Source organism: Dendronephthya gigantea, unplaced genomic scaffold (assembly GCF_004324835.1).
Source record: "Dendronephthya gigantea isolate DGI-Jeju-01 unplaced genomic scaffold, DenGig_1.0 000209F, whole genome shotgun sequence".
In the NCBI taxonomy this organism is placed as follows: Eukaryota; Metazoa; Cnidaria; class Anthozoa; order Malacalcyonacea; family Nephtheidae; genus Dendronephthya; species Dendronephthya gigantea.
The window spans coordinates 275,333-291,376 of record NW_021163219.1 but is presented as its reverse complement, the minus strand read 5'-3'; the positions used below and the strand labels follow the sequence as shown (position 1 = coordinate 291,376).

The 16,044-nt window shown below is 35.9% G+C and overlaps 1 protein-coding gene across 1 annotated transcript; it reads right to left on the bottom strand.

Annotated features, from left to right (window-relative positions):
* Nucleotides 1-257: 257 nt before the first annotated feature.
* On the bottom strand, nucleotides 258-14,758 carry LOC114539633 (neurogenic locus notch homolog protein 1-like). Its single transcript, XM_028560249.1, has 7 exons — nucleotides 14,705-14,758; nucleotides 14,578-14,587; nucleotides 11,199-11,321; nucleotides 10,903-11,019; nucleotides 6,478-6,600; nucleotides 4,086-4,208; nucleotides 258-827 (listed from the first exon to the last, which is right to left on the bottom strand). The coding sequence occupies exons 1-7, from the start codon at nucleotides 14,756-14,758 to the stop codon at nucleotides 436-438; spliced, it is 942 nt and encodes a 313-aa protein (XP_028416050.1). The 3' UTR covers nucleotides 258-435.
* Between the last annotated feature and the right edge of the window lie 1,286 nt (nucleotides 14,759-16,044).

Genomic DNA, 16,044 nt, shown 5'->3' with positions numbered 1-16,044 from the left:
GACTAAAAATGTTCTCTATAATCTTTATTTCGATATCGAATATTGATATTTATCAATGATCAGTTTCTAGAGGTACCGTTATCCGGCTATCCGGTTACCGCGGTTACCCGTTATATCCGTTATCCGGATTTGGGTTAACCGACTGTGAAAACAATAGATTTCTAAAGCTTGAATTATTATATTAACTCGAAATTAACATAGCGGAACAAAATCGTCAGGCTAGCTACGCTACTGGTTCGATTTGAAGATAACTTATATTTAAATCATTAATGCTCTCAGATGTCGTTCATATTGATTTTCGATTAAAGAGTGAAACTCGGCAAACGATTGACTAATTGGAAAAAATTAAAACGATTCTTTTCAGATTAAATATTTAAATGTAAAGTCCGTCGCCGTATTTTCTTCTTATTTTCAATTGCAGCTGTTGTCGAATATTCACAGTTGCCGCTGACAGAAGTAATGACGACTGATCGAACATGGCAAATCATTCCATTTCCCTGTTGCTCCGTTGAACATTTCCACGCAGTTTTCATTCCCGCCAGCGTTGTTAGGCTCCCCTGGGTTCCAGTTTCCATAGGAGATCTCCTCATCTCTCACTGTGTAAAAGATACTTCCAGATTTTCGGTACATACCAATCCACGCTGCGTTGACGTTATGTTGTTTCATAGCCTGATTTAGATAATTATTCATATTCGTGTTGGTTGGAACTGCCAAATGACCGACACGCTGAAGACAGTCGTCTTTCGCATTATTCCATGATGTCAAAACGCCATTGCTGATATAAAAGCAGAGTCCATCGAATTTCTCCCACCCAAGAGGGCATTCAGCTGAAAATATTGTTTAAGATTTATTGTCTTTAGAATATCTGCGTCCGACAAATACAACGAATGTGTAAACATTAATTCGTACTACAAGAGAGGGTAACATGATAGTTAGAAAATTTTTGTGGGTTAAAGAGTTTGAAGGGGTGTGTAAGAAAAGAAGTATGGATATATTTTTTCCAAATTGCAAACAATGTAGCATAGCAATCTCGCAACGGCCGTATATTTTTTGGAAAAAATTGCAAAAATACCACAAGATCTAGATTCTTACCTTATTTGGAGTTTAATTTTCTCATCTATAGCTAGTGTTATGTTAAATTATTTTAATTATTAATAGGGAGCCTTTGAAAAAGCGGATCATTGGATCTGAGCTTCAAAAATAGATTTCTTTTATATTTCTACCGTCGATACTCTTATCTATACTGACTAAGAAACCTGAGTTAGAATCATCGCGAAGTGTTTTTACAGCCGCTATGCGAACTTTTCTCAACCGTCCAAAATTGCCCAAAATATGCTAATTTTTGAGGTTACCAATGCATGGAATGGCACCATTTTTTCTCTTTTTTTGTACCATCGGAACTAATTATGTGGGTTGAAGCTGGGGTTTAGTGTATCTTCAACTGAAAATCAGCAATATGTAATTTTAAAGCCAAAGTAATGAAGGCCATTGAACGCTTGACGTGAAATTAAAAAATTATAGATCTTGGAATATTGCAAAATTCTCAATTGTGGCACCTAACTTTGCTTCTAAAATACCTTTTAAACTGGAAATAAGATGTCATTTGACAGGTTTATGCAAATTTGCGGCACATCGCGTTTCTAAGAAATGAGGGCCGCGTGTGATACAAAGAATGCCATTAATGCATGAATGCTCAGTTTTTAGGTCATTAATTTCGTTATCATTGGTTAAAATATTATATTGAGTTGAAAATTTTTTTAAATGTTCCATGTTTGAATATAAATGATGTGTGATATAAAACCGTTTTTAGCATTATTCTGATATACCCATTTTGCTATGATCGAGTTTACTTTGCATTAATCTCATTATTAATATATATTTTGATCATGTACATGCATATAGTTTTTCACCAAAACATGATTATGTTGCAAGAGCACCTTTTAAAAAGGTGTAATAAGAGAAGTAGAGCAGTATCTAAAAAGGCCATTAAAAATATGGCTACACGGTGTTTCACGTGTGTCACAAGGCAATCATATCAACTGGCAAAAAGCCATTTATAAATCAATCACATAATCATTATAAACGTTTCAACTTTAATATCTTCATCAAGTAAACTAAATATAACAAGACGCCTGTTCTGGCGTTAACTTCGGCGCACGTGCCAGTCTTCAATATAGAGCTTTTGAACATAAACAATACAGTTCATATTCGCATTTAGATGCCTTGCGAACCTAAATATTCGATTGCGAAATTCAGAAGCACATCGTACTTTAAAAAGTATAAAAGATCAATTGTTCAAAAATGTAAATAAACCACATGATATATTCGCTTTGTCTTACACTTTGCCTTTGAGATTCGGGCTTATATAGTTATATTAACAATCCTGTGCAAACTACGACGTGTCAACGCGCCCATACACGACCACATCATCTTGTTAAGCGGCGAAATAGCAGCGATATTATCAAAATAGGACCAGAATGTACATGTATTAAATATATTCTTACCCCAATTCAATCTAAACTTAGTCGAAAAGCATGAAAAGAACGGTTTATTTGTTGCTCTTGAAGGAATTGCCGTATCATGCGAGCGAAATCGAATCACGCATCGAAAAATTTACCAAAGCTGTGCACCACAACTCTTGGGAGACAAGACTGGAACGTAGATAAATACGGTCACATACACATTTAAATTAACTAATATATTTCGCGCCATTACAGACTTGCGACTACGAAAAATATAAAAAACAAAAAAAAAATAAAACAAAACAAAACCGAGGCGAATTTTCAACTCCGTCGCTCACGCCGGAGTAACAAGCTTCTACTTATAGATCTACCAAAATTTTCCGAAATAGTTATTCATCATTTTCAATGGTTCAAAAATAGATCAAACCCTACATGGTTCATTGAGAAGGAAACTAAGAGAGTTTGATGAATATATCATAGAACATAGAACAATGAAAGGCAATTAAGGAACGAAGATGTAAGACTGGAGGGCCTTTAAAAATAACTTTTCATCCTTTGCTAAAGCACTTCGGTCTGGTGATTAAGAAATACTTGCACATATTGTATTTAGATGCAGAAGCTCGTAAAGTATTTACCCTGAACTTTAGTTTTGCGGCATTTAGAACTGGCCGCAACTTAAGAAGCTATTTGATTAAAGCTAAGGTATAGAGGCTACCATGCACCATTAATAAGGGAACAGGGATGTAAGAAACCTAAATGATTGACATGTCATAACATGAAGGAGACCAAAACAATTATGTAGTGAACCATAACTTTAACTGGACTCTTAGGCCTGGTTTTCACCACTCCCAGATAGTTGCCGATGCTCAGCGATGCTTACTTGGGACAGTCGGCAAGTATCGCAGGAAGGCGGTTTTCATCAACGTAATCTGTCGGTTCTTCGTGTATATAGCAAACAATATGTTGCTCAGACAACGGATAAATTCCGTTTGAGATGGAATAATTATATAAAGCATGTAAAAAGAAAGTGATTTGCAACCGGGAACACTCATAAGCGTTTTTCATTGTCATTTTCTGACAAAAGAGCGTAATGGGTTAATTAATGTTGTGAGATAGTTATCATTAAACTAATCTGGCAGAACCTACAAAGTATTGGATTAATATATTATTTAAGACCATAAAGTATTGGATTATTATACTCAAGACAATGGACCCCTTGGGTTGAATATTGAAATGGATCTATAACTATTTATGCTAATTTTAATCTTGGTAGATTCACAAAAAGTAGAAGCTTGTTTATTTAGATTACTTGATGATTCAAGTTGAAAAGTTTATTATCATTTTGTGATTTTCTCGTTGTCAAATTGTCTATACACATTTAATAAACAAATTACTTCATTGTTGGCTCGTTTGTACGATTTTTATTAAAATCGTTGTGAAGGATCGCAAACTCACTCGTTCGCCACGCTCACGCGTTCGTTTTCCGATTCACAACTCGTGCATAAATATCGTACGCACTCGCCAACCATGAAGTAATCATGAAAAATAGTCAACCATGAAAAATATCAGTATATTGCCATGTTTTGTTTTTTATTTCACAACTGAAAACAATTTTATAGCCACCTTCGCATTTCCGTCCTTCTCCTGTGTAACCACGTTGACACTGGCAGTTGAATGAACCTGGAGTGTTGGTGCATTTTGCATTTTTGTCACATTTGTGCGTTCCTTTTTCACATTCGTCGACATCTAGAGTAATAATAAGGTATATTAAAGTTAAGAACGTTATTAGCATCATAAATTTACTGGAAATTGCTTCGTCGAGGATAATAGATATTTTATTATTTGTAATGCAGTGCAATCAAGGCAGCAACTAGCGTTAAAATATATTCATATTATTCTGTTCTGGAAGACGGGCTTTTTTTTAAAAAAGCGTAAACACACATATATATAGCTGCATAGCTTAATTTGATGGGGGTGCATTTTATTCATTTTTTCGTCTTATTCATGCCCGAACGATTTCTTTTGTACGCTATTGTCCCAATGATATGAAAATATGGACAAATACAATAACAGCCCCCAAATTAAGTGCTCTAACTACGGTGATATAGATATACAAAAAGGGGAAGTAATAGAGGTTTTTCATGGCGGCCATCTTTGTGTACAACTTCAAAGTTCTCCTCTTTATATGCATGTTCCTTGTCTGTATTTGTAGCTGATCATGAAGACAGCCACCATGAAAAACCTCTACTGGATTGGTTAAAAACCGGCATCAGGCGCGGATGTAGACCGTATGGAACGTGGCTCGAGCCACGGTCAGATTTTCCCATCCAGAATTTTCCCATCTGCAATCTAATATTCACAGATTATTTAGAAGTACATATTATTTCTTTGAATCACAAATAATTTGGGTAGTATCTTTCATATTATTACCAATTCCTGCTGAATTCAGTGGGAACAAATTTCCAATTATTATTCCTTGTTTTATATTATGATTGTTCAGTTAACACTGAACTATAAAATTCGCCGAAAGCTTGCCGAATTGTGCCGAGTATGTTCGGAAGCTAGTCGTGCATTCGATGCGGCGATCACAGCAACTAGTTGTCATGATCAGCATGCAGGTTATTGCGCAATTGTTACTAAATATAGTAACGTTCGGACACGGTGCAGTGTAGCAAACCAATCACAAGGGAAGCTTTTGTCACGTGAGCCACGGTGCGACACGGTGGCCTGTTTTTGATTGCGCAATAAGCGTGATAAACAATAAAGTTCGACACTTCTCGACTTCGAACTCGGATATAGTTTATACATAACACGTTAAATTGGTCTGTTCGCTGCATCCTGGCTGATTCAGGCTGAATCGAATCCATTAATACATGAATCCGTCGAAATTTCTCAAAAGCAAATCTAAGCGAGCATATTTCAGGGGAAATATCGCTCTTCAGGCTACAACACGATGGAATTATTACTATAAAGAAAGGCTTAGCTCGCTCGCTCGCTCGCGTTATACAATCGCAACGACAATTTTTAAACTACTATTTCTCAAGAGACTAATACTGAAAATTACTGAAAATATTTACTTAAACTCTTAGGTTTTAAATTGAACAATAGTGAGGCGCTCTTCTCTATATGGAAAAACGGCCAGACCGGTTCTGTTGTATTTCGGTACAGACAGATTACAGGTATTTTTCATCTGCCTAGCACGGAAAATGCAGTTTCACCGTTATATTCTTAACATAATACTCTATTTCAATTTAAAATATGACCAGTCTGACCTTTTTAGCCGCTTAATGGAAGCGCCCGGCCCCATGATACAAATTTGCATTTACGCTGTGGTCTGTGAATAATTTGTGTATGAAAATTTCAACGTTAAGTTGAGTGTGAATGAAATATCGGTAAATACCTTATCAAAAATTTTGAAAATGGTTTTGTGGTTTTATGAAAGTACAGGGAATTTCAATATTCGCCTTTAAACGTTCGCTGAAGATTATTGTAGAACCAAAGCTCAGAAAATGTTTGTTTCGGAGGGTCCATAGTCGTCCCCCCACCCGGAAAATTTTTAGTCCTATATGACACGGTCAGATTTTCGGCTGGATCCGCGCCTGAAAACCTGCATATCAGACCCGAAAAAAAAATATATAAATTCTGTTTATTGCTGTAAAAATGACGTAAAATGTGTGGATAAGTTACCCTGTGGATAAGTTGAAAATAAAGGTCAAATTTATCTTTTTATTGGACAAATGAGCTGAAATATTTCGATGTAAATAGTTTGATTGTCGATGGAAGTACATATATTAAATGCGTATATCCAGTTTCTGTCATTTACAAGGTCTATGAGAATATTTTAAAACTTTGGCTTATCCAGCATTTAACTTTTTTCGGACAACCGCCCCGGATCTAACCTGTGCAATTTATTCCATTTCCTTCATATCCAGTTCGACATTCACAAATATAAAAATATCAGTATATTGCCATGTTTTGTTTTTTATTTCACAACTGAAAACAATTTTATAGCTACCTTCGCATTTCCGTCCTTCACCTGTGTAACCATGTTGACACTGGCAGCTGAATGAACCTGGAGTGTTGGTGCAATTTGCATTGTTGTCACATTTGTGCGTTCCTTTTTCACATTCGTCGACATCTAGAATAATAATAAAGGTATATTCAAGTTAAGAACATTATTAGCATTATAAATAACTGGAAACTGCTTCGTCGAGGATAATAGATATTTTATTATTTGTAATGCAGTGCAATTAATCAAGGCAGCAACTAGCATTAAAATATATTCATATTATTCTGTTCTGCAAGACGGGCTTTTTTTTAAAAGGCGTATACACACATATATATAGCTGCATAGCTTAATTTGATGGGGGTGCATTTTATTCATTTTTTCGTAAGCGCTCTAACTACGGTGATATAGATATACAAAAAGGGGAAGTAATACAAATTTTTTATGGCGGCCATCTTTGTGTACAACTTCAAAGTTCTCCCTTTATATGCATGTTCCTTGTCGGTATTTGTAGTTGATCATGAAGACAGTCACCATGAAAAACCTCTACTGGATTGGTTAAAAGTCTGCATATCAGACCCGAAAAAATAAATATATAAATTCTGTTTATTGCTGTAAAAATGACGTAAAATGTGTGGATATAAGTTACCCTGTGGACAAGCTCAAAATAAAGGTCAATTTATCTTTTTATTGGACAAATAAGCTGAAATACTTCGATGTAAATAGTTTAATTTTCAACAGAAGTACATACTAAATGCGTATATCCAATTTCAGTCATTCACAAGGTCTATGAGAGTGTTTTTAAACTTTGGCTTATCCAGCATTTAATCTAAACGCCTTTCGGACAACCGCCCCTGATCTAACCTGTGCAATTTGTTCCATTTCTTTCATATACAGTTCGAGATTTCACAAATATAAAAATATCAGTATATTGCTATGTTTTGTTTTTTATTTCACAAAAGAAAACAATTTCATAGCTACCTTCGCATTTCCGTCCTTCTCCTGTGTAACCATGTTGACACTGGCAGCTGAATGAACCTGGAGTGTTGGTGCATTTTGCATTGTTGTCACATTTGTGCGTTTTTTTTCACATTCGTCGACATCTAGAATAATAATAAATGTGTATTCAAGTTAAGAACATTATTAGCATTATAAATTACTGGAAACTGCTTGGTCGAGGATAGTAGCTATTTCACTATTTTTAATGCAGTACAATCCAGGCAGGAACTAGCGTTTGAATATATTCATTTATTCTGTTGAGACGGACTTTTTTTTAAAAAACGTATATATATATATATATATATATATATTATATATATTATATATATTTTTATGAAGATTTTGTGCAATGGATGGTTTGGGGGAAAGGATTCATCTATGGCTTTAAGGAACTTGTGGCCAATATCGGTTTTGACGTTTGAGCTGTAAGGTGGGTTGTACCAAGTGACGTTTCTGGTTCTTTGTCGGGTTCGTTGAGTAGGTTGGGGATTGTAGTGTAAGTTATAGTTGTATCCACTCTTCTTTAACGCTTCTTGGTATGGGCGCTTGCTTGAATCGAATGATTCCTTGTCTGATGAAATTTTTGAAAGGCGTTCATTGATCGTTTCGGGGATTCTACGCATAATGGAGGGAGGGTGGTTGCTCTTGACGTTGACGTACTGGGGCATGTTGCCTGGCTTTGTATACGGTTTGAATGTTCCGGTCATTAGATTGAATGTAATGTCTAGAAAGTTTACGCATTTCTTGTTAGCCTCGATAGTTAGTTTGAGTTTATTGTCGCTGAACACTTTACAGATTTCTTTCTTTATTTTTTCTATCTCGAGGGACGTTGAACGCGCTCAGGCCATCATCTCGGTACAAACCAATAGCATTTCTATACGTGGCAGGAAGTTGTGATAGCAAGTAGGCTCCCACCAGTTCGCATGTTTCCACACCGTCAAAACTGCCCATTGTCACATCAAAATTCGAGCTACTGTCCTTCTTGCACCAAGCTTGGTTTTCACTAAAGAGCAAGGAGTTCTTGGCTTGAATTATGATGTGACTTTCTTCTTCTGTTATCTCATCATATTGGGACGCGAATGCGATAGCCTTGTTTAAAAGCTCGTCTGTTTTCGATGGATAAAAATCAACGACGTCAAAGCTGATAAACGAGTGTGCGGGTTTGTTATCAATGTTCTTGAACCATTGAATGACAGAGATACTGTTTTTCCATTGCATCACACCGGTGGAAGATATAATTTTATTGTTGATTCGCTCGAGGATTTTTTTACTAATAATGCCGATCTCGGATTTTGCGGGATTGATGAGGCGCGTTGTCGGATTGTTGTTGAAGTTTGGCTTGTGGTCTTTTAACGTAATGAAACATTCTTTCTCGGCCATTGCATCGATTCTACTATCTAACTTTAGGTTTTTCGCGATTCTCCGTTCTTCTTTGGCTACTTCGGCTGTGCTGTTTGCTGCCGCTTTCTTGTAGGTTTTTGTAATGCTGTTGTGCATGGAGAAGTTGTTTGTATGGCTCGGGTTTCACGCGGTAGAAGTTGGTAGTCTTGTCGGCGGGTATGAACAGTTCGTTGTCTTTCTTTATTTTCTTAATGTCTTGGTTCAGTTTATTTTGGAATGCAGATGTTGACGGTTGGAATTCAATGTTCTGAACTAGCGTTAGCATTCTTTCCTCGAAATCATGAAGTTCGGCGATTGGTGGTGGTGATGTTGTTGTTTTGAAGCCATATGTTTCTCTCTTGATTGAAGTGTCAGTTTTGTGGAGAAAGTGGTGCGCTTTCCATCTCAAACGTTGAAGGAAGGATTGCGTTTTTTCAATTAGGCATCTTCTGTACATGTTCGACTGTGCTGTTGGGATATTCTTCGTGGAGTAGCCAAGGTTTGTGGGTTCCATTTCGATATGTATTAGAGTGCTCGACAGTGAAGGAGCGTGATATACAGGTGTAGTGATAGAAACTATCGTGAAGATAGAAACTAGCGCATACAAAATCGTCTGGGTAGAGTGCTCAATGCTAATGCAGAGCGGCATAACACAAGATGAGAAAACGCAGGTTACTTCATCGAAATTTTATTTACTACAGGACTGTTTCGTATGACAAGCTTATAGCTTGCCACACTCGTCAGGTAAATAATATAATATTACAACAGCACGAAGCTCTCTTAACAAACGCAACGAACTCGTATCCGCCTGCCGACATCGAAAGAAATTTCTCCTTAGTAACACCCATGTAACATGATCTAATTAATTATGCATCTCCTGTATATAGTCCGTCGTGCTGTTGTAATATTATATTATTTACCTGACGAGTGTGGCAAGCTATAAGCTTGTCATACGAAACAGTCCTGTAGTAAATAAAATTTCGATGAAGTAACCTGCGTTTTCTCATCTTGTGTTATGCCGCTCTGCATTAGCATTGAGCACTCTACCCAGACGATTTTGTATGCGCTAGTTTCTATCTTCACGATAGTTTCTATCACTACACCTGTTTATATATAATATATTAATTATATAATATATATATATATTATATATAATATATATATATACACCCGTTTGCAAAAACGTTGGCCACAGATAGATAGATAGATAGATAGATAGATAGATAGATACCTGAAATCTAATTAGAATTGCATATGTTGTGTAATATGATTGAAATCCCAAGCAAATGTAATCATATGCAATTCTAATTAGACTTCGAGTAATTATCTATCTATCTATCTATCTGCGGCCAACGTTTTTGCAAATGAATGTATATGGGTGTATATATATATATATATATATATATATATATATAATATATATATATATTATATATATATTATATATATTATTATATATATATATATATATATATACATAGCTACATAGCTTAATTGGAGGGGGGTGCATGTTATTCATTTTTTTGTCTTATTCATGCCCGAATGATTTCTTTTGTACGCTATTGTGCCTATTATATGTAAATATGCATGAATAAAAAACACATCCCCCCCCCGCAACAAATGAAGCGGTCCAAGTACGGTGCTGTAGATATACAAAGAGGGGAAGCAATACAGGTTTTTCATGGAATATTTCAGGTCAACTTCAAAGTTTTCCATTTATTAATGTATGCATGCATGTTCACCGTCGGAACTTTGAAGTTGATCACAAAGATGGCCGCCGTGAAAAGCCTCTTTTTGATTGGTTAAAAACCTGGATTTCAGACACGAAAAAATAAATAAATAAATTATGTTTATTCCAGTAAAAATGTCATCTTTTTATTGGACAAATAAGCTGAAATATTTCAATGTACATTGAAGGTATACATTTTCATGTTCATTGTCATTTGAAGTATACATTAAATGCACATATGCAGTTTCATTCATTCACAAGATCTATGAGAGTATATTTAAACTTTGCCTTATCCAGCCTCTCTGACAATCGCACCCGGATCTAACCTGTGCAATTAATTCCATTTCCTTCATATCCAGTTCGACATTCACAAATGTATGAACCATTCGTGTTTGTGCAGTTTGCATTGTAACCACATGGACTATCTGCACATTCATTGATATCTGCAAAGTTTACTCATATAAAAGATTCCTTTTCTGCGAACAAAAATTTTGTTTCAATATCTTACATATCTTTTCAATATGGGCTGATGAGGGAATAATTGATTATGAAAATTGGTTTAAGTTGCACTCAAGATATATAACAGCAATGCTGATTCAAATGATGAGAAATAATTGTGTACCATTGCATTTCTTTCCATTTCCTTCGTAACCAATTTGACACTGGCAGTTATATGAACCTGGTGTGTTACTGCAATTTGCTTTTTTACTACATTGGTGCGTTCCTTTCCCACACTCATCAATATCTGAAATAACATTTTTCATACGTTAATATTCATATTATTTAGAAGATAAATACGAAAAAAATTGATCACCTCCGATCATAAAGTGTCATAGGGTGGTATAATAAACCGTTAAAATTGGTGTTGATTGTGAATTAAATACAATTTACTTAGTTACAGTCTCCTGGCAAGAATTGCACCTACGCTTGTCCGATACCGGAGAATTGCTATCGCCACTAAGCTACAAAGGACGTTTTTCGTGGAACAGTTCATAGAACATGTTTTTGTTTTCCTAACCAGATTATTTACGGCAAGTTAATTATTACGCATATGTTTTAAATAGGGTAACTATGTAGACTGCGTTATTAGCATTTGCATTTTTTTTTAAAAAAGTTGCACGATAGTTTTTTTTACTTGCACGGCTTCCTGTATTAAAACTTTTTAGTTTTCAACTGTCTAAATAAAGCAAACTGATTGGCTGAGAAGCATTTCACAGCGGGCCGGAATTTTGCATCAGGCCCGCTGTGAAATGCTTCCAGTCTTCAGTGAAAAATGTAAACAAAACTACAATACCAAAGCAAAATGCGGCTAAAATGTGTAAAAACATTTCTGGAAAAGGCCAAAACACTGTAAAAAATAAAAAACTTACCCGAAAAATTCTTACTTTGGACTTTTACTCTTTTTTCGGCTGTCAATGTGTTGTTTTTTTAATCGAATTTTATGATTTAGTTGCTATGGTAACAATATTTTCCTTTTCATTAGTTGTTTCCCAACTAGGATTTCTTTATAAGGAGTTGTTGACGTACAAAAACTTTAAAATGGCTTCCAGAATTCATATAGTTTTTTAGCTCGCCTGCACTTTAGTGCAAGAGAGCTATTGCTATAGTCTTGGCGTCCGCGTCCGCGTCCGCGTCCGCGTCCGCGTCCGCGTCCCCGTCCCCGTCCCCGTCCCCGTCCCCGTCCCCGTCCCCGTCCCCGTCCCCGTCCCCGTCCCCGTCCCCGTCCCCGTCCCCGTCCCCGTCCCCGTCCCCGTCCCCGTCCCCGTCCCCGTCCCCGTCCCCGTCCCCGTCCCCGTCCGCGTCCACACTACATGATAAGTAGAATGTTAAGATGCCACTTTTATTTTCCCATTATTTTCAACTTATCTACTTAAGGAGTCTATTTGTTGCAAAAGAACCATTTACCAGGGGGGAGTGAACATTATACAAAAAAATATAATGATAAGGTCAATGTTAAAATGCTATATTTTTTCTATACTTTGGCTTTACATCAGAGGAATCATTATCAATATAAGTCATCAATATGCATTGTGACTATTTATTGCCATTTGGTACACATTTATACAATAATAAAGAGAGTTTTGCTCAAAATTATCAAATGATAAGGTGAATGTTAAGCTAATTAGCATAATGATAAGGTCAATGTTAAGATGTTATATTTTTTAAATATTTTGGCTTTGCATCAGAAGATTCATCATAAATATAGCTCATCGATATGTCTTGTGACTATATGGTGACATTTAGTACACATTTACACAAAAATAATGGGAATTTTGTCAAAATTATCAAATGATAAGGTGAATATTAAGCTAATTAGCATAATGATAAGGTCAATGTTAAGATGCTATATTTTTTAAATATTATGGCTTTACATCAGAGGAATCATCATAAATATAAGTCATAGATATGCATTGTGACTATTCAGTGCCATTTGGTACACATTTATACAATAATAAAGAGAGCTTTGCTCAAAATTATCAAATGATAAGGCAAATGTTAAGCTTATTAGCATCATGATAAAGTCAATGTTAGAGTTATCCAGAGTTATCACGCTCATTACGATTTTCAAGGCTATTGTGTAGCCCTGTTTTTTTTAGTTCAAAGTTGTAGCTGAATCATATTTCACGAAACTATTTGTACAACCCTAAGCCAAATGAGAAACTTTCAAATATTTTCACCTGTATGCTACCATTTGTTTGTATTGTACATGTACAATTATAAATTATGAGATTGTGTTGTGACATGCCGTATCAAAATTCAATCGCTTAATATAGAAATCATTCAGGGAGTGAAAATATATAAAACATAGTCCAACGTTAAAGTTTAAAGAATATTGTCAGATAATTCGCAATTACAAGCTTTAGCACATAAGTATTTATAAGTAGAAAGCCGATAGGCTCGGAATGCAAAGGCAAATTAATGGCAACGCATGTGACATATATTTGCATATTATTTATGTAGATACACATGCAAATATATTATTAAAGCACCTATAAGATTTATGTACATACCTTTTCGTTGTTTGATGCATAATCCTTTTTTGTGTAGATATAAAAATCCAATCTTGTTTATTTCATAAAGCTAGGCGCACACACGACGATTTTAGTCGGCCGATTCCTGTCTAGATTGTCTAGATGGATGTTTTCATCAAAATGTGGCGACTGGCAATCTATACTTGGTCAGATTAGACCAAGTAGACTCGCGTACACGCGCGAGGCGCGAGCGCCGCGAGAAGGAAAACATGTCTGGGCAAGCGCTGCCTATATGTCTAAACCTGAATGGACCAACTACCGTAAAATCGTTGTGTGTGCGCCCGGCTTAAAGCAGGGACTTTTGCCTGGTCCGTTAACTTACCTGTTGATATCACGTGCGCGGATTGCGACAAACGGAAGAAATATTGGTCACAAATAAAACTAATGTAATTCCGAGGCCAGTTTTGGCCAGTAATTCTGAGGTCACAACTAATATCTGAAGTTTGTGCTTAATATTACCTTCCAACGCGGATTTTAGCCTTGTAATTTGTAATAAAAAGATCGGTAATTTGTGCTTCATACAGATACCTTTCATACAGAGTTTAGCCTTATTCTAGACAAACAGTGCAGGCGAGCGTTAGGTGATTTCAGCACCTCTCTGGTTTTTATAGTTTATTCATTAAATTTGTTGTATTTTTTGTGTTTGATAAAGTCAACAAAGTTAAGGTTATAGAAATAAACACGTAACATATATATGTATTACTATTGTTCAATTTGTCAAAAGGACTCCATAATGCGAATAATGTCATTAAAAACGATATTTTTGCTACGTTATGTGCCTTGTAATCTGCTTGGAGTGTAGAACATAAAAATATTTAGAACCTCATATAATTATGTTGAAAAATTAGATAAAACATGAATCAGAATATTATTTGCATGCTCTAAAAAGGGACTTTCTATTTCCAAATATAGTTTATTCCTATGGAATTACCTGCAAATGCAAACTCTTAATGCGTTTTTTTTTCTTACCTTCTGTGACCTATATGAGAAAGAAAAAGAACATCGTAAATTCACATATTGCTGCAATCTTTGTTGCAGAGCAATGTAAAATGAGTTGTGGTTTATAAACAATTCAGTTGCATAATTTGGCTCTTACCAAAACATCTTCGTAAAAAACCCATGGCCCATTCTTCATTTTTGTTTTGTTCATCTTCACCGAGCTGTTGCTCAACTGACAGTTTGCTGTATAAAGGTTGCTTGACCTCACTCTGTAGTTGTAACCATAGCAATTTTCTTGACTAATACAGAGAATGTGGCACTCTCCCAAACGATGGATGATATGATTAGATATAAGATCGGATGGACGGAGTGCTTGGTTTCCTGCAAGAAAACATACAAACAATAACAGTTGATTAATTTTTTATTATATACCAGTTGTCGGAGTTGGTTTTTCGTAGCGCTTTATTGGCGAGAAGTGAAACCCGTCTGCTGGTGACAAAATCCCGGTGTCGCCCTTGTGTCGCCCAGTGCGAACGAAGATATATATGTTATTTACCGATTGCGAGGCCCGGATCCAAAAAAAATGTAACGAGGCCGTAGGCCGGGGGACGTTTTTCAGACTCCAAAAAAACTATAAATTCTGCAAGCCATTTTAGAATTTTAATGCCTCTGCAACAACTCCTTATCCTAGTTGGTATATGTTTTTCATTTATAACAGTCTTTTCTACGCGAGGTAGGAGATCTTTTACAATTGTTAACTAACGTTTTTTAATGTTAGTTTTTGGCTTCGTTCTTCTCTTCTCTTCGGATTCTTCGTCCTTTCGGACCTCGTTGTTTTCTGTTCTTGTCTTTGGTTGTCTGTCCTGTAAGGTTGAGCTTCTTAACGTTTCACATGCTTTCTACTCCGCTAGTCCACTGAAGGTTGGGGTGTTGTGCACGCCCTTTTATAGTAACGGTTGAGGGAAACTTGCAGACGTCATCAACCAGAGTGGGCTGATCCTTATCCAACCAATCAGCGTTGTAAGTTAGAAATGTGGGTTGGTCTTAGAAGCTCGTTCCAGCTCTCATATCTTGTTTGTTTAAGGCGTTGTCGCCCTAGTCGAGTTGGTCTTTTGGTCAATCGATCAATATTTAAAAATGTTCACAACTTAAAATATTCATCATCAACAACTAGTAATAATTACAAACAATACGTTTGTGAACAATATCTTTCAAGTTAAACTATTTTCACTCTTATTTTATCGAATTGAACTTTTGATGACGTAATCTATTACATGCTTGACCGCGCAACATTTTTAACACAATTGATTAACATAAGAACTTGAATGGCCTACAGCACGTACACTTTTTTTATAAAATGCGACTATTTAGATAAGTGAAGACTTAAGACTGTTTGTCCACGTATTAGTTTTGAGAGGATTATAAATATTTTCACCTTATTACTTATTTAATCCCACGATATGTGGCGATATATAAGGCGATTAATGTTTGCTAATG